General features: G+C 39.8%; 1 protein-coding gene across 3 annotated transcripts; it reads right to left on the bottom strand.

The window, feature by feature from the left end:
- Window positions 1–1,761: 1,761 nt before the first annotated feature.
- On the bottom strand, window positions 1,762–19,465 carry LOC137984343 (protein Wnt-10a-like). Of its 3 annotated transcripts, none has more exons than XM_068831496.1 (5): window positions 19,201–19,465; window positions 11,422–11,604; window positions 11,056–11,324; window positions 9,467–9,729; window positions 1,762–4,251 (listed from the first exon to the last, which is right to left on the bottom strand). In XM_068831496.1, the coding sequence occupies exons 2-5, from the start codon at window positions 11,496–11,498 to the stop codon at window positions 3,733–3,735; spliced, it is 1,128 nt and encodes a 375-aa protein (XP_068687597.1). In that variant the 5' UTR covers window positions 11,499–11,604; window positions 19,201–19,465; the 3' UTR covers window positions 1,762–3,732. The 3 variants fall into 3 exon arrangements, with proteins under 3 accessions (XP_068687597.1, XP_068687596.1, XP_068687595.1); XM_068831495.1 differs by lacking the exon at window positions 19,201–19,465 and adding an exon at window positions 18,489–18,856; XM_068831494.1 differs by lacking the exon at window positions 19,201–19,465 and adding an exon at window positions 16,118–16,287.
- Between the last annotated feature and the right edge of the window lie 535 nt (window positions 19,466–20,000).

Genomic DNA, 20,000 nt, shown 5'->3' with positions numbered 1-20,000 from the left:
ACCTTAACTGTGAAGACCTTTCCGAGGTTTTGCCACATGGGATCCGCTCGGGTATGTCTCGGCTAACGGCACGAACTTATTATAACTATGTTATTTGCTAATGATGAATTCTTTGTAACTTCCATCTGTTTTAAAAGAAAACTGAGATAACGACAATCAGCCTTTGTTGGCTGATTTTATCGGCGTTGAACTCCGGCCGAACCGACTTACCCTTACGGTCTCTAATCTCGTAACTGCAAATGAATAGACTTTTAAGCCTTCTCGGGTAAGGTTTATAAACCGCAGGCCGCGTTTAACGACCCTTGTTCATGAACCTCTTTAGGATGTTAAAAAGAACCCACACTGTTCTCAATGAGTGGACATGGACTTCCCGGTGATGTGGTCACCTTCTGAAAGGCACAATGTAAATGGAGCTTACTGTGAGGTTTGACCCTTTAAAAAGCCCTCCATAAACCTCTAAATTTCATGAGAGGTTTTAACCCTAACTACTGTGCATGCCAGAGGTTTTTTCTCTCTTAGAGCGACGGAACAGCGTCGCGACGGAACAGCGTCGCTCTTTTTGTAGCGAGAAAATTACCTCTGGAATCCAGGGTAAACCCTAACCCAATGGACTTTGAACTGGAACCACCACTGTAATCTCATTTTGGTTTGCAAGGACCTCGACTTTGTTTTAAAGGTTAATTTAGGGAGGGATGTGAAGGGGCACTCGAGAGGAGTCATTTTCTAGAATGTTGTTCATTGGCTTACCTTCATGTCGGAAGTTTTCTGCAGGTTTTAGTATGAAAGAACGCGGTTTCACATTGGTGCAGAAAAGTTGCAACAGTTTTTTTTTTTTACATAAACGATATATGTGGCTAATGGTCACTATACAACGTGATGTTGTCGTCTCCAGACTTTCTCCATGAAAGTCTTCAATTCCATTGATTTAACGCCTGTAAATTTTTTGCGCCGTGAACTGGATTTTGGTCAAGTGGCATTCAGTTGGAGATTTTTGTATCCCTGCCAGCAAGCGAAATCCCACAAGAACTCAGTGATCTGAAGTAAATAAGGAGTTTAATATCCGTCTTAAAGCTATTAGTAAAAGTGTTTGACGGTGTTGTTATTCAAAGTATGTTTCCATCAGTACATTACTGCACAAAAAATGAATATTCTTTAACTTCAGATACGACGACTTATTATATCTGTTTACGTCATAGACTCTCAGTGATACATGTTTTTCGCTATGTGACGAAGCCACGAGTTCACTAGTTATTTATTGTATAAACATATACTGAGATAAAAACCGAAAACTTTGGCTTTTTTAATTTTATAGTTGATGTGAGTAGTTTATCACCACATTACTAGAAAATGAATGAAGGAATTTTGGTGCATTAATAATTACGGTTAGACAAAATATTGTCACGTAGCCCGTTTGAAGTCTCATTTGAAACAGGGTTAGAATGTCTGACCTAACTAAACCCCCCCCCGGGGGGGGGGGGTACTCCCTTATAAGGGCTTAATGGGGACGTGCGGCCAGCCAGGGTATGTTTTTCGGGATTTTTGTCTTGAACAGGGTATCGAATTTATCATTTTTTGTCTTAATCAGGGTATCGATTTATCAATTTTTGTCGTAAGCTGGGTTAAATGTCTTAAACAGGATACCAAAAATCGGAATTCTGTCTTAAAATGGGTAGAAAAATCAGCGATATTTGTCTTAAACAGGGTCAGGGTATGAGGGGCCGCGCCGCACCTCCCCACCCAGGGATATATCGAGTACCCCCCCCCCCCCCCTTTCCGGGCTCAAAACTCTGGACAGGCACGATTGACTGATCATGCATGCCTTTCACGACGAAGGCTTCTGAAAATCCTTTTACCGTCTTGGCTTTTAAGCTTTGCTTCCAACCGGTAGTTTATCGTAGGGGGATTACTTAGAATAGTAGTAGTCATGCCAGCAAAAGCACGAACGTTTTGGAAAATTACCATCGAGAGCACATGATATTCGTGGCTGTTGTTGAGATACAGGTCCTTCAAGGTTGGCAAGTTTATTTTATTGTCTTTGACACAAGGTAGGCCGGCACTGTTCTATCATCAGTCTCTCCAGAGGGACGACTCTCGAACTTGGGCAAAACGCCAATATTGAGGTTTGCTTTCCGGTGGTGTAAATCGAACTCTGTTGTCTGTTCCGCATAAACTGAGGATCACCGTATAAAAAGGTGATGGAGCGATACAGGCTAAATATAGATATTTGTAGCAAGAGATTGGAAGAAGTAAGAATCGCTATCATTGTCTCGGGATCTCTGATCCTGGAATAGTTTATACTCCAAGAGTGACTACATAGCTTTTTGTTTCATCTACTGCATGCCAGAGGAAATTAGTCGGCACGGTACCTTGACCGTTCAGTATCATTCTTATTTCCGCGAGTCTGAATGTTTTATACCTACATTTATATTCGAGAGGGATGACTGTAGGAACTCTTGGCCCAAAATACCAATTTTTAAGGTTCCCTTTCCGGGGGTGTAAATCGAACAGTGTGCTATTTCAGGATCGCTCTAACGAAGCAAAGGAGGCGGTTACAGGCTAAAGTCAAGGTTTGCAGAAAGGAGACTGGAAGAAGAATCAACGGTCATAGTCTCAACATCTCAACTGATCCTGGAATATTGTCTTATACTGCAAGAATGAGGACATGGATTTTTGCTTCGTCTGCTGCCAGAGGAATTTATTTGTCAAAGGAAAAAAACTCTTGAAAAGGGCTTAAGAAGGGATTAGTCATTTTGCTCTTCCAAAAATTCCATCGTTGGTTGCAAAAGTGATATCGTTGCATTTTTGCGCTAACACCAAACGATTTATACTCGCCAAGAGTGAACCTCTTGAGAACATTGCTTAAGGATTAATCTTTGAGCTTTTATGTTGAGGCCTTCCAAAAACTCCGCGGTAGGAAAAAAGGTACCAGAGGTTCAAAACCAACAAGTTAACCTTCTCGTGGTGTTTTTTGGTAGGTTTCTGTGCAGATAGAGCATTTCATTTGACCGGTGGTATTCAGGCACCGCTTTTCACCGAGACTGCAATACATCCTAGACCTCGACTACGTCCAGATTTTTTGTTTCTACATTTGTTATATTTAGGTAATTTCAGAAGGAAATAAGATCAACCCAAATTAGCAACTCTTTCTTGGAAAGACAGAATGGATAAATTTTCAATAGGCCATTTCGGAAAATACCATAATACTCTTTGTTTGTCCCCTTCCCCCCCCCCCCCCCCTCAAATTTTACATAAGCATTGTTTTTGTGTTCTCTTGGGACCATTGTAAGTCCCAAGAGAAACTGGAAACAATGCTCATGCAAAATTTGGGGGGGGGGGGGGGGAACAAACAAAGAGTATTATGGTATTTTCTGAAGTGGCCTATTAAATTGTCGATTAGTCCGGCTTTCCGTCGCCCAAGATTTTCGTGCTAAAATGCAACGTGAAATGCCTGGTGACGTGGCCTCTAGGTTTCACTGATGTATCACTGAAGTTCATATTCTATGAGTAGGTTGTACTGGGCTTTTCGCTGGACTCATCGATCTGTGATTTCATTGTACTGCTTATAACCATCGATTAAAAAAATACATTACATTACGTAACTCTTTCGTTGCGAACGCATGAATAGAAGTCTTCTATTTCCAGAAAGCTTTCACGTTCTTTGTCAACGATGTCTGTCTCCCATTCTGCATACCAAACAAGTTTAAAAACTTCCGTTGTCTTGTCGTGTCTTGTCTATTTACATACTGTCACCCACGCGCTCTCTGAGCACTCATCGCACAAAACGTAGCAGCACCAATTGAAATGGCAGCGACATCTGGATCTAATGGTTTTATGCACCGTATCGTATCCCCTATCGCAGCAAAGAGAGTGGCAATCGTCATTTCCCAAAGAGTCGACCTTGCAGACTCTTTCTCTAGTTCCATGGATATTCAAAGACCGGTCTTCCCTGCAGTAGTTTGGTGAAGACTCGTAAAAGACCAAATCTCTGCGAAACTCGTCCCGGTGTATTGACTTTGTCTTTCGTTGAGAGGGTCGACTCTTACCCGGGTGCCGGTTTCCCCGTTTTCCCCGGTTTCCCCGGTTTCCTCGGTTTCTGTTGCTGACTCGAATTGTAGTAGCAAAGTCGTATTTTTCCTTGATCAGTGTTCCTACTTCATGAAATTGAGGAACAGTCTTCCAGCACGTTTGCAAACTGCATGAGCCTGATACGCCGATACACTTGCACTTGGTTTTCATAAGATCCAACACTGCCTGCAAAGAAATAAAAAAAAAAGGAAATTTTGCATCACCTGCAATCCGGCCTTTTGTGACTCGATGCAGATATGCCCAGAAATGCACGTGGTTAGACGCAGGCGGATTTTGGTGAGCGCTAGGAATGATCCCCTTCCTCTTCGTCCCAGCGTAAACATCACTCGTGTTAAATGCTAGGAATTAACAGGGCACGTGTTGGATATCAAAATAGGGCCTGCATCGAATATATTTGTATTTTTCGGTGCACATAAGTGAACTGACAATCAGATTTTAAATTCCCCTGTGATTTTCCTATAGGGCGCTTTCGATTGACCGTATTCCGGAATAGGAATACATGGAATAGAAGTTAGAAATCCTTCGTTTTTACGGAGATTCACATTAAGATTATCAAACACTGGCTAAAATGCTATTTTAAACATATCTTTATTATCCTTGTTGCTTCAAAAGCGCCAGACATACCGTTTTAAATCATCACTCCACGTATTCTTATTCCGGAATAAGGTCATGCAATCGAACGCACCCTTTAGATGCATCACTGTCTGCTGAAAAGCAATTGGAGTCAGGGATTTTCGTACAGTGGAACCTCGATTTATCGAAGTCGCTGGGGACCGGCCAATGTTGTTCGTTAAATCGAGGGTTCGTTATATCGAAAACCTCGATGTAACGAACTTGAGGTGAAACGAATAAACTGTTCGTTATATCGAGGTCATAGTTAATGATGATAACCCACACGACACCAATGCTGTTGCCGTTAAACGGATTCAAGATCAAGGAGGGACGTTGCAGATCGTGGGTCATGTGCCATTGACACTGTCACGTGTATTTCACTTGTTTTTAAAACACGGAGGACAAATCTCAGTGGAAGTGACTGGCAAAAGGAGAAACAAGGGCATTGGAATAGAATTTCCGGCTACGTATTCAATGTATTACAAGAAGCCTTCGAAAGTGAAGAAGTTAATAGAACTAATATGAGACAAAGAAGATAGAGCGGAAGTTAGTTTATGTCTATGACATATAATAAGCCGTTGACTGAAAGGTTGCTGTCTCTTTATAATTACCAGATGACTGTTGATCTGTTCAGCGTTTATCATCTGTCGCGTGTTGACATTGTAATTCGTTATATAGAGGTAGATTCTAGATTATGTTCGTTATATCGAAGAATTCGTTACAACGAGGTTCGTTATATCGAGGTTCTATTCCATACCTCTTACTGTAACTTTGGCCGGGACATAGAATATCGTTCGTTATATCGAGGACTTCGTTAAATAGAGGTTCGTTAAATCGATGTTCCACTGTATATTGTTCACAGTATTGCCCAAGTGAAAGTTTTACAGGTGGATGTATCGAGGTTTCATTTTGAGTGAAAAGCTTGACATCATAGAACAGTGTCTTGGTGTTGTCCTTAAAATTGACCCTGTGATGTTTTTCCATGCAGGTAGTTTCAGCCTCGGACATTGAGATTGTACTGATTCAAGTCCGTGTGGAACCTTGATGATACTATTGGCCCAGTATTGGCCCAGTAACGGTCTTTAGGTGGATTTTGTGACTCATTGCTTACGTCCTGAAAACGGAATCACATCAATGAAAACAGACAATATTTTATATATTTTTTCGGGAATCGCTAGTGGCATTAGCTCTGTGGTAGTTATTCAGGTGTATAGTGCCAGCTCATTTGCGTTCTTATTAGAAATCGATATTTCTCCTTTGCTCAGACTGGCAACAAGTCTGAGATACCCTATCAACATGCTTTGATTTATGAACTATGGAAAACCTTGAGAAATAGAAAAATCCACTGAGGACGTTTTGACTTGGGCGAGACGTCTCTCATTTCCTTCCGAACACATTATTAACATTAAATGGAAATTCAATTTTCGAACTTCAATTTTTAAGTCTGTATTTCGACAAAAAGAGATTAGCATATTTTATTTTTTTCACTTTTCGTTCATCAAAATATCAGAATTAAATTGTAAATAAGTTGAGAATAGGAATATAATTCGTTTGTGAAAGTTTACTACGTTGAACGTTTCACTAAATGTGTTTATAAAAAAATTAGGATAGTACGCACACTCTCATTGGTCAACAGCTGTTTTAGATGAGAATTCTCCCAACTCCCCCGAGTGTTTAGATGAGGCTATGGAAACACGGAAAACGTCCTCTATTGCTTTAGGACGGTGCCTACTATTGTTAATGCGCATACGTTCTGCGCATCTCCGATTTCCTATCAGTGATGCTTACTAATACAGGGATATTTTTGCGCGGTTTAAAACTATCCGGAGAAAGTAGATCTTAGTAAGTACTCTTGGTATCCAAAAAGAAAATTGGGGGTAACCATGCATTTTTGAGAGATAATTAAGCTTCAATCTGAGAAAGAACGCCATACATTGCTTTGTATTTTAAAGCTTTTTACAAATATTATTTATGAATTATGTTTGAAAAATGCGTGGTTACCCCCAATTTTCTTTTTGGATTTCAGTAACACTTGTTAAGATCTCCATTTCCTGCATAATCACATACCGGGGCAAAAATATCTTTAATTAGTAGGCACCGTCCTTAAACAATAGTTAAGAACGTGCGTCCACACTTTTTGTCAATCCATTGACCCACTTATGGGAAATTGTTTGTAAAACGTTAATCCATAGTATAAAGGAAGCACAACTCGTTATAAGTGCGAAAGCGGGGAGTTAATTTCTTTCTTCCTGGTTATCGTTGGGATCAGTTTTAAAGGTTTTTTTCCTTTTTTATTCTGACAAATTCCTAAGCGGTAGGTTGGCAGTAGAAAGTACCACTCAAAGACTTCCAAATAATTTTCGTGACTTCTTTTTCTAATACAATGCAATGGTTTTCTTGGAGAAATTGGTCAGCACACTACGTCTAACCTCCAGCTATCTGTTGTTCATAAATTTGCAAGGCGTTCGCGGGAAATTGATCTGATATTTCTCCAAAAAAGCACATTTGAAGCTCTCGTCACTTCGAAGTCTTTTAAGGGCGTGCCAAATTCAGTGACAAACACACTCTTCTGATGATGATATAGATATTTCCTCATCTTTGCGAGTCTATTCGTTAGTTCTTTGTCTATTCCCCCAGGCCTGAATTGTTGTTTTTAAATCCTGTTTAAATGGGCACTGTCACGATAGTTTAAGCGATTCATATTAAAATTGGATAACATCCGTAACATACCACTTAAGATATTTAAGCGGCCTATCTATGCTATTGTTTCTTTCGATTTTTATTAACGTCTAACCTTGAAACAAAACACACACACACTAGCCAATTTTCGCAACTTTAAATCCATCCGCATTTTCTCCATCCGTAGTTGTTGGCGACGAAAATGATACCTTGAACGCTTAATTATGGTTCTTCGTAAAGAATTTATAATCATTGTTTGGCCTCTGTTTGAATCTCTTAAGATTAAAATCACTAAAACAGAGAAAAAAATGAGTTAAATTTACCGTTGAAAATTAAACACAATAGCGACTAAAAGTTTTGATGACAAACCAAGTCCTAAATCGCGTCCATAAAACGCTGATGGAAAATATTTCATAGTCTGACAGTGATATTCAATCACTTGTGAGTAGATCTAACAGATACAACCATTCCTCTTGGCACAAACATCGGGTTACCGTCTGTGCAACGTGGAGATCTCCTGCTCTTTGTGACTGACAAAGTAACCCAGCGACTCTCTCTTTCTCTCTCTGACTTTTAATCCTAAAAGTTACTAGGAAAAGAAGTGTCATTTGTGATATTTTATTCCTTCGTTATTCTAAACCGCCCTAAGTCAAGACATAGTTTGAAATATCACCGTGCTGCAATATGCGGTGTACTGAATGGCCGACGTTAAACTAATTAAGAGGTTGGTCCTTCTCTTGGCCAAAACAACTGGTTTGGTGCTGATTGGATTTTCAAATGTTTCTTTCTCTATTTACTTCTTTAGTACGTACAAGTTTTAACGATTACCCTTGGACTGAAACATGTTTGTGAATTTTTGTGACAGCAAGCTTTTCAGGAGATAATTTCTCAAGAAGCTTGTGGCATAACGATTTGAGTATGTGATCGGTTGTGTGTCAGATTTTTGGTTTTTTTTTTCTGGTTCCACAATGTATCTGGTTCTCATTACGTTGAATGCCGCTATATATTTCGGAAGATGCCCTTTTGAACCTCATCAATACAGATAGCATATGAGAATATTCCATGGCCTTTTGTTATGCAAGGATCTTTAAAACAGCAATTAAGCGAATTGAGACCGAACCCAGCAGGAGAGTCCATCTCCCACTGTTTCATGCCGTCTCTATTAAGTTAGCTAATTAGTTTTTTTCACTTTCAATAGTTCATTTATCCAAGTACAATTTTTAAAAATAAAAAGCAATTATGTGGACTGAGAGGAAACCAGCAGGAGTACTCACGTCGCACTGCCTTCTCTATTAAATTACCTAATTAGTTATTCAATTTTCTATAGTATCGTTAAAATGTAAAAATAAACTTCCTTTTTATACCTCTGGGTATAAACCACACAGGAAATCAAACCCTCTCGAAAGCTTAAGGATTTAAAGTTAACTTTTTGAGAAAGGGATCATAATACTTGTCAATTTGGGGAATCAAAGGAGAAGTCAAACGTCTTGTTTCTAGAAAGACATGTGGAAAGAATGGACATTTTCCTAACAGGAAATGACTTATTTTGATAGCAAAGGGAACAACGTGCGATTTAATACCAAACAAACGAAAGTTCGAGAGTAAAGTATCGAGTTTGTTAGTAAATGATAATATCAAAGGATAAGTTTTATGTCAGCAGTTCTCCTGACAAGAGTTAATCAAACGCTTTCCTTTCAAAAGGAGGATTAAGCACTTCAGTACTTGATTAATATTGGCATAGTTACGACTCCAGTTGCAAAAGGTTTCAGTTTCTCACGCAAAGGGGAAAAATCCAATTAACTCTTAGCACGTGTGCGGACGGGAAAATTTCCAAACAATCGGATAAGGGAAGTGAAAAGTGCTAAAAGGGTTGGATAATAAACACGTTTTCAATTTGTATTAATTCTTGAAAAAGTTTGCTTGATCACGCGACGAATGGCTTCGGGCAATCCAAATTCCGTGCAGGGTGGAATTTGTAGGTGACCGGGTCATGACATTGAGACAACAATTTACGGCAAGTTTCTCCCGTGTGTACAACCTAATCAATGCTCGATTTATCGGGGCTAAATATCAACTGATACTAACTTACCAGACGCCCAGCCTTGTTATTGTGTAGATTCATTCGTGATTTGATGTCTGTGCTCTTTTCCCTTGAGTCCATGAATTGCGCTGCAAAGTCAGAGGCATAGATAGCGTTGTCACTACATCCTCCCCAACTCCATCCTCTGCCTTCGCCTCGAATGGTGTCGTCACATCCACAGCTTGCAAGTTTCCCCATGCTGCATGAAGTTGCAATGGCTTGCGTCATTCCAGCCGAAATAATGGCATAGGCGAAAGCGGTCTCTTTAAATCCTGCAATTTGCAACGACACTCAAAGTTCGCGATATTTCAATACAACATCTGATCACTATCAAAGATAAGCCCCCAAAAGGTTTCGGAAACAGAAACCTGTGAAGATCTCGCTTTAGATTAACTCTGAAAGTAGAGGGGCCAGGAACCTTTTTTAGGGGCGTGGAAAATGAAAATGCAATTTGTCTCAGAGATAGGGCTGGATCTGCAACATTGAAAAATGTTCCATCGACGTCATTTGTTGTTCCGATGAAACTAAAAGGGAGTTTTCAGTCGACGTGCTCGAGGAATCGCGCTCTAGTCAAAATAGAGGGCTTAATAAAACATTTTCAAAGTGTGTGTTGGGTCCATAGTGAGATCAATTAACTCATTTATACGTGACATAGTCAGAGCTGAAACAGGTCGTTTTCACGTAATATCTCTGGCCGTTTTAAGCGTCATTAGGATACCAAATGCTGCGAGCAGGTGCCTTTAGGGACTTTATCTATAGCCCATTTAATCCTACATTTTATTCACGTCTTTGAAAAGCCACACTGTCCGTCACTTTGCCACAGGAAGACAAGCCAGTATCTTTCTCGGTCAAAACGTTTGGTTTAATTTAGGTCCCTGGTCATGTTCCGTGTCTTCCTGAAAAACTATTTTAGCATGTGAAAGAATAAGAACTCATCAGAGAAGAACCATGTCCTGTTCGTTCATTTTCCTTTTAAGAGAGTAAATCAAACACTTCAAGAGTTCTAAGCTTTCAAATGAAATTCCTCGATAAGCTACAAATCTTTATCTTACTGGGATCATATCAGATGAGATGGAATTGAGGCAAAGGCCGACCGTTAATGCACGGGCTACAGCTCAGCTTGGAATTAATCTTCTTACGTCCAGGGTCGTTTCTACAGCTGTGTTTACATTTATGAGGGTCTTAAGATTGTTCCAACAGACAATTTCAGTATGGCGGACGAAGGAGCGGAGTATTAATAAACCACGCATTCTATTTCCAGCGTGACTTATTTGCGTTCCATTTTAAGCACAGGAGGTTGATTGTTTTATTTACGACGGTATTTGCTCAGAAACATGACTGCCGTGACTCACAACGCTACTGCAGTAAGAAAAAGAGGATAGAGGTATAACACGAGATTAACACTAGTTCAACATAAAGTTCAGATGAAAAGACTGAGTTCTGGAGATCCATCATTACATACTGATGTTGACTTATGTTGTTGCCAAAATGTTTGCTCGACAAGCTAACATTTATTATATTCCCTTACCTCTTACCCCAAAGGACCTTGAAGAGCACACAAGTTTAAAGCAATAGTCTATGCGTTTAAACCGACTAACCTCGTGCTAACAAAGGACTTGTCAAGGGATTGCTGTTTTTGGTTTCCAATGCCGAACAATTCCAACGATGGTACCTAAATTGCTGCTGGCATTCATGAACCGCCATCTGAGCTCCCTGTAGTGCGCTGGCAACTACATCAGCGTTTGTTTTGCAAAGCTCAAGTTGTTCCTTATGTAGCGACGGTGTATTCTTGCACACAGTGTTCAGGTTAAGTATGGGGTCCACTTCTATGGGTAGTCCTGAGGTGACGATGTCGTACCCTGAAAATCTGACAAACCGATGTTGAGCTAGAGTGTTTCTTAAATCTCACTAAAACGTCCGGAACCAAAGGGCTAATAATTTAAGAAACAATTAAACAAATCTACCTAGTATCGCTCGATAGTACTTGCAGACACATCAAAACACAACCCAAAGCTGTTCTTGTTTGAAGAGGGAAATTCATGATGCACAGATTTTTTTCAGCAGACCAAAGCCGCTATATTCGTCGTTAGTTGTTCACCAAATTAGTATGAGATCACCTCTGGAACTTCAGCTGCCTTAGTTCACCGCTGAGGATGAAACAAATGAACGGTACGTTACTGACACAACGTCGTCTCTATTAAAGAGTGATACATCAAAGGCTTGTATTTTTTGTAGCTGTGCGGATAATCAGCGTATCATCTGCGTTTGGAGCAATCGGAAATCCATCAGCATTCATTTCGCTAAGCTATGACAGCTAATCGCTGCTTCGGTATGTCTAACTTGGGATGTTTTCGCCCGACGACAGACAGGCACGACATATGCCTAATTAAATTACATCATGGTGGAAGGATTTAGGTATTGCTTGGGATTAAACTCGCGAACTGGTCTCCATGGACCCCGCAAACGTTCGAGAAGATTTGATCGGAAAATTAGAAAATCCATGACGAAATCCTAAAGCTAACAAATTTGAAGGGTCAACATATACACAGACGTAAAGAAAACAGGACTAAGTTAAGAAAATACGTTGCAAGACTCCCCGGGTTGTTTTCCGGGGGGGAGCCTGGTGAAGTAAATAAAATTTCCTGTTCCCTGTTTATGGCGCGCAAGAGGAATCCGTTTCAGAAGTGACCAAGCATTGCAACTCCGGTCGGTGAAATTATTTTGTTTTGAAACTGTACTACACTTTATTTCCCGGGCAGCTGATTTTAAAATGGTGCTAGATATTAGTATCCTTACCAATGGATAGGAAGAATGGGTAGGAAAAAAACTTAAGATAGTTCGTATAGATTTGTTGAACACAGATAGTTTGAAGCTAGGAAAACATTTTATAAAATGCATCTTATTAAGAGCACTTTTGAGCACAGACTGCCAAAATCTTTGAATCAGCTCTTTGCTTCCAAATGTTCAAAAGACATTTTAAACGAAGCAAATCGTTAAGTGAAAACTCATCCTCGCAGTGCCACTTCCTCTCACCCCCTTCTTTAAAGGTCATATTTGGACAACTGTCGATAAGATACCAAGAGAGGGTCCGGTCTCAATGAATATCTTCGTTAAAAATATAAATTGGTTGACTCGATAATAGTGGTATAAAAGTGGAGCAACCGTTTGGCATACTGGTAATTTGGGGAACGGTGTTTATTGGTGGTTTGCATAATTATTTCAAGCAAACACAGGTGGGGAGATAAGGTTCCGATTCACGTAAGATGAAAGCAAACCGGTAAATTATGCAAGTATTCCTTACACGCCTTAAAGAAAAAATATACGCTCTCTCGTAAATGAATCCTTCGCATTCCGACGTTCAATTGAATTAGCCTCAGCAGTTAAATGTGAGGTCTTAAGGTGGAACGAAACCCCCAGAATTGCGTAAGAAACAGCCAAGGGCATATGCACCAAACAGTGTTTATGTGGTTTACTCTTGAAACCTTAATGGTACTGTTAGTACCAGCATGTAAAAACCTATGATTTCCAGGTTCAGGCTGATGAAGGTCGAAATGTTCTTAAAATCATGTTTTAAATTTGTTTCAGAAATACTATAGATGGCTTTCACATGACGTCACAGCAGCCATGTTGATGCCCAGAACAATAGAGTAAAAAGTCTTTTGGGAATTTACTCTATTATAATGCAAAACATGAGCCATAATTTACTGTTCTCTACTGTACTCGCACAAATACCGTAATATACCTCTTTTACACCCCCCACCGCCCCCCCCCCCCCCCAAAAAAAAACAAAAATTCCTTAGGCATTGTTTTTCATTTTTCTTGGGACATCTTCATGTTCCAGGAGTAAATGGCAAACAATAATTATGAAACATTTTGGAGGGTAAAAGAGGTGTATTATGGGATTTGTGCGAGTCGAGAATTGTTTTCTGCACCAACATGGCTGTCACATCACGTGTTTGAATTCCATTTACACATTATACATTACTAGAGGTTTAATTACCATACAATCTTTTCAGTATGGCTTACACGAAAAAATACTGTTAATAATATAAGTGAACATAAACAAATAGAATTCAACTCAAGTTGTTAAGTTTTAGACCAGCAGCCCCTCCCCTACTTTCTGCAATTATTGAATGGTCGTCAATACTGTAATGTACACTGTAGTAAATATTAATAACAACCTAATCCCCTTCAGCCCAAAAAAATTACTATCCAGGCAACTGTCAGCAAAATGGGATCAACTCACGTTATATGTTCAATCCCGGAACGCAAATGCCAGAAATACACTTTTTGCGTCTTTCTCTTAAAACGTGAAGTTCACGGCCCAGTTGTTCAAACGATGGATATGGCTATCCACCGGATAAATCGCTATCCGTTGGATAATGCAATTGGCTAGTTTCGAATTGTGCAGCAAGAAAAGAACAGAGTTGAAGTTCAGGAGATAATTAGCTTTTTTTTTTGTTTTGTTTTGTTCTTTTGTTGCTTATTGGTTTCCCTATGGTTTATCCGGCGGATAGCCTTATTCATCATTTGTACACAACTGGGGCTTGACCTTTACGTTTATATAAGACGCAAGAAGTGTATTTCTGGCATTTGCGTAACGGGACTGAACTTCAGAGTATTTGAAATGATTTTAATTCTTGAGGGTGGTGCAGAAACGTTTTCTGACTAGGCTTTTAGTTCAGCAAAAATTTTCTGCTTAGACTTTGAGAGCATCATTGTTCGTCCTTTTGTCAAGTAGTCCAATATAGGTGATGAATTCCAGAAAAGAAGAATTGGCACTAAGAGATAGTATTAAACAATGAAAGACTAGGAAGCGTTCAGATTGGAGTTATGTGAGCATTCTTTCTTATAAAACCGCAACGACCGAATTAACCAGGAGCCTGGCTCAACAATAGATTTGGAGTAATCACCTCCTTTAGATTAATCTATCAAAATAAGATTATAATTTATAATTCTATAATCCTGTTATCCTATGAATACAACTAACGAAAATATTTAATTGCTAATTTTGTCCGCTACATTCCTACAAATTAACATTGATAGTCACCATCCTCATTATCAACGGTGCATTATTGTATAAATGTAATATTCACTGTCGTGCTTCGCAGGGGACTTTGTCTCCCTTTTTGGCAGGGTATTTAACTTAATTATACTTCATATCCATTCATATTACCTACAGAATAAAAGCATTTCAATAACTAAGGCGGCGTGGACACTTGTTAAAGAGTTATCGAAAATTCTGTTCTTCGTAATGAGCGGAGTCACATGTTTCGTTGACCACTACCTCAGTATTGGTTCTTGTTGCTCTCCTCCAACGTAAAAATGCAAATCGACTATCACTGAAACCAGAGGCAATTGGATAATAAGGCTGACCAAGGGTTGGTTCCTTTCACACCTTGTTATTCACAGTTATTATGAATGTAGCGGAAACAAATTTCCGCATTTTTTATTCCGCAAAAAAATATGTGAAAACAAAAATGATAGACATGGGACAGATATCCTCAGTGTCAGTGGTCAGAAAATAATATTGATTGAGCCAATTTCTATACAGATCAATTTCAGGTCATGTGACTTCCAACGAGCGAATTTTTTTTATTGTCTTCAGAGGGTGGGGCAGTCCCTGGAAGAAACTGGGTTACAGGCAATTGCAAATGGCGAGATGTGCAGAGGAGACAACTTAAAATGGATGGGACAGCATCGTCTTGAGTGTACGGATGAAGGAGACACCTTCAGAGCCGAACTCAACGGTGGATGTGAGTCAAGGACCAGGTCGGGTATTAGGTTATTAAATATTTGCATCATCAATTGAATTTGCTCCGTTTACTGTGAAAAGGGTCAATGTAAAACATTTTCCGAGGCTGCTCGAAAGAGGCACACAGAAAAAAAATAATAACATGCAAAGCGGATCACTTCTAAAGGAAGGGGATGTGACTGGTGGAAGAAAATGAGTTTATTTACATGAACCTGGAAGAACTTCCTCAAAATGAAGAGTGTCTTTCGAATAACGACTCAAGAGTAGTTGAGGTGATACTTCCCTGCCGATTTCTTGGCGAAATATCATCGACGTTACCCTCGGAAAAAGTCATATCCCGGCGTGGTTCCAATATGACTTTAACAGCCTCTCTATCGTAATCCGACCTCTTTTGGGAACTAGAACGTGCTAACAGTTGAGTGGTAGAGCTGCGTAAAGGGCAATATATATACGATCATAAGTTTGTGGTCTGGTCCGTTTAAGTCTGTATTTTTAGGCTACTTTGCAACTGCTGCAGTGATTGACTTTCATATATTTTCCATGATACTCCTCTGCCGTCCGATGGAGAACATCTTCGATATTACGATGAACGGAAACCAGGAAGGAGGACAAAGGGTGCGTTCGATTGACCGTATTCCGGAATGAGAATAGGTGGAGTGGTGATTTAAAACGGTATGTCTGGCGTTTTGAAGCAACAAGGATAATAAAGATATGTTTAAAACAACATTTTAGCAGGTGTTTGATAATTTTAATGTGAATCTTCGTGAAAACGAAATATTTTTAACTTCTATTCCATGTATTCCTTTTCCGGAATACGGTCAATCGAACGCACCCTAAGTAAAAAGATGGTGTTATGTTTCGGGCGGCACATTACAAAGCCGTTACCTACTGTACAAAACTCCTACCTTGCGCCGATTCGTGTTCGGAGAAGACCAAAGGTGGCGTTTTTCCGCAGCAAGACTGAAATCTCTAAAAACTCGAAGATATTTTATAGCGAAAATCAAAAATATTTTTGGCAACCAATCATTTTTAAGACTGGGCTATTGACACGCAATTTTGGGCGATTTCATACCTCATCTTTCCACAATGGGCACTTGAGACTGGAAAAACAAACGTGCAAGCACTTCATTAGAAAACACGTGCGCTCAGCGGTCAGCGGATTAATAGGTTAGAATACGAAGTACGTTTGATATCACGCTTCATTTCATTCAGTGTGAAACAGCGCACACTTGAATGAGTTCAAACAAAGACCTATAATTTGTTCCAGAGCTGAGAGTGAAGTGAACGATTTTCAGATTTTTGTTGCAATTTACCATATTTCATAGAGAATCCGAGCATATAGCGACCACAAGCCTTTAGCTTTGATTTTCATCGTGTTTAAATAAAGGTCATCTATCTATCAAGGGACCGGCCATCGGAAAGCCTTGGTGGTGGGAGACCTCGCTTTTCCACTAATGTTCCTCAGGTTCAGTTTGCCTCTGCGTCTCAGTTCTGTCGCAGTTTCCGCTCTCCCTAAAAACAACATTCCATTTTTACTCGATTTGATTTCTAGTCCCTCATATCGTAGCTGCTCCCCTCAGCTTTACAGGCCTTTTTAATGCGTGCTTGGGTTCCTCGTTGATGTGAATAGTATCAATGGCCTTAGATTTAAGTAAGTAATCCGCTTTGTTTATAATCTCTCTCTGGGAAGAGAGCTGATCAGCTTCATTAAAAAAAGGATATTTGTGGATCAATACTTACAACAATTATGCTCGGCCCATAGAAACGGTAATCCGGAAAACGGATATTCAACAAATCCTAAGACTGACACCGGCCTTAAACTCCACCGGTAAGTTTTTCCAACTGGCCTGAAGGAAGTTAAGCTATATACACCTTGAAAATTCATATACCACACGCATTTGTCTCTCTATTAACAATACGCTGCCGATTTGTTATTCTCAAACCTCTGGTTCATTCTCTTCCTTTACACGCTTTCTTTACAATTTGTATCTTTTATCAAAGAATTTCTTTATTCCATTCTTAGTTGTTAAGATTTTTACAACCGTCAGTCCAAAGTTCTGAGCTTTGTTTGCACGCGGTCGGTACTTGGGGAAGTGGATAGAAATCGCCCATTCTTATGCGGCAAGGCAATGAGGTTTATCATCGGTTGAAAATTATGCACGTAAAAAATGTCTCGTTTTAAGTAGCTATACCCGAAAAAAACGAATTAATTTATGAGCTGTAGACGGAAATGATTGAAAATGCGTGAGACAGAACGTATTACTAGCTTAAACAGTTATTTCACGAAGTGGAGCATTGTTCAAAAACACAACTTCAAGCCTGTAAACGAAGATGGTCGGTTCGACGACTTGCGACTGAATACAACTATTTAAGGGCGAAAGTTTTTGAACAAGAAGAGGCCGACAATTTCATTTCGATTCACGCGGATGCTATGCCGTTCCTTTACTCTTGAGGAAAACTCACTGAAATTTTTATTGTGGAAATCAATCTGCACTGAATTTGAGGTTCCGAGTGCCTCTAGGCTGGAATTAAGATCTATAACTTTGAATCGGTTTCCTTTGGCATAGCTTTTGTTAAAGTTAACAAAAACACTTAAAAACACCAGGTGGCAAACAAAGCAAACACAAATCCTTCAAGTCCAACAGAGCTTGTTAACGAGGCAACGGATTATATACTATCATGTGTGCTCTTTTGTCGAGTTATTTTTCTAAACAGTGCCCACGTTTAAGAGCTTTTCGATGGCCCATCGCGGGATTATGCTTACTTCTCTAGTCTTAAGCTCCTTTGTCTATTGGAGTGGCATTTCGATTACATACCAGAACTTAGGCACGAAATACTTGCAGGGAAAAGTAGTTAAGGCATTATAAAACTGATTTCCGATCTAGATGAAGAAACAAATATATAATTAGTCTGCGGGAAGAGGAACTGTACAGATCACTATTAAGAATAAAGCAAGGAACTTTGCAGTGTTTTCAACCGTGCCCCAGCTGTTCAAAAGGTGGATTACGCTATCCCTCGGATAAGTTACTATCCATTGGATAGCGCAATTGGTTTCACTATTCCTTATCCACTGGACAGTGTTGGGAGCTGCTGATCAATATATCATTTTCCTTGCTTCATTTAACTTGGCCACATCTAATCTCAACGAAGAACCGACATCTACCCAGGACTGTGAATTTATCCTCTTAACTCGTTTCCTTACAGTTAAGTGATCTTTGAAGTACTGGCCGACCCTCCACTGTATAGATAATATGATTTTGCACGGCCAAAACTCACCTATATCACAAAACCTCCATGAAATGTCAATGGTGTCTGCTATTTATGACTTTCGAAGAGTTTTACGTTGATCCTGCTCTTGACTTTTATGAAGAAGTTTAGATAATGAAAGTCGTGACCTTTTAATAGTCTATGGGCAACTGATCAGGAATCGTTTGAGAAATCTACGCGACCCGGTCGGCAACCAAATTTCGTTCGGTTAACTGAAGTTGGGTATTTAGTTTAAACTTCAAGTCGTAATTGACCTCGTGGATCAACCATTCCGTACATAATCAGGAAATGGCGCTCATGAAACCCTCGCGACCCATTTAAAAGACGTCCGGTGCATGCATTATCCGATCTCTCTCCGGTTTTCTACTCGGACTTTGGCTTGCATGGTTCCTTTTGGTAGTAAAGAGCTCTGGCGCTGACATGCCTCAAATTTTCATCTACCTTAAATGATAATTCAAATGAAGCTATGATCCTCGCAGTTATGAACGCAATTTTAGCAATTGCGTGGAGAAGCGTGAAAAATTCAGGACGAGCCCTTCAGCGGGGTCCTGAATTTTTCAGGCCTCTCCACGCATTTGCTAAAATTGCGTTCATAACTGCGAGGGATCATAGCTCTATTTGATTTCATATCCGCAGTTCAATATATGATTTCATGGTTAATGATAACTGTTGGAGAGGCAGACTCTTGATTCATATCTTTACACCGCAGTAAGTCAGTTACCTTTGGTTTTCATGAAAACGTTTGAAGAATAGCACTCCGGTGATGGGTTGGAGTCCTGTTCTTGTTTGGATTTATTTCAGCATTTCTTTGCTACTGCTCAAGTTGCTCTGCACGTGCGTGTTTCATTTTTGTCCATTTCTTTGCCGTCGTCAGCAAAACAACAACGTGAAATAGCCAGATTTGAGGTTTTATGAAGAACGCCAGCACTTGAGGATGTATTTTCGAAATTTTCATTTTGCGCCGTTCCGATCAGTGTCATTTTTGAGGAACTACCACACCCTTGTCATATTAAAAAGTCATGAAGTGATTACAATTACGGAATTTATATTTTGAGATGACGCTCTCCTTGCCGTCGCTGTCGCCGTTGCTTAACTTCCCCACTGATTGATCACATCCCCATTCAGTTTCAAATGTATGAAAGTCTCTATTATTTTAGTCGGGTACTATTGTCATTTTAATTTCAAAATGGTGATCTCCTTCCATTCCATGGATGTTTGGCAACATTCAACACTCCTTTCCCCATAAAACAATGTCCTGTATATCTTCCGATCTCACTCAATGATTTCACTTATTTCCTGTGACCTTGGAACTCCTACAGTGAAGACAGCAAAAACAAAATCGCGTGCTGCACGTGTGACATGCATGTTAATATCGTGTGCCATTTCATTGATCTTCTTCGCTTTCCTCTGTGTGTAAAAACAACACGAACAGGTCAATGTTGTAAGTTCGTCGGCATTGTGAGCTTACACCTGTCTCTTTTTTATGTCATCGTTTTCGTCAACTCCCTTCTTGTTAATTCC

The sequence above is a fragment of the Montipora foliosa genome, chromosome 14 (genome assembly GCF_036669935.1).
Source record: "Montipora foliosa isolate CH-2021 chromosome 14, ASM3666993v2, whole genome shotgun sequence".
NCBI classification, from domain to species: Eukaryota; Metazoa; Cnidaria; class Anthozoa; order Scleractinia; family Acroporidae; genus Montipora; species Montipora foliosa.
The sequence above is the reverse complement of the archived record's forward strand: the minus strand, read 5'-3'. Positions and strand labels throughout refer to the sequence as shown.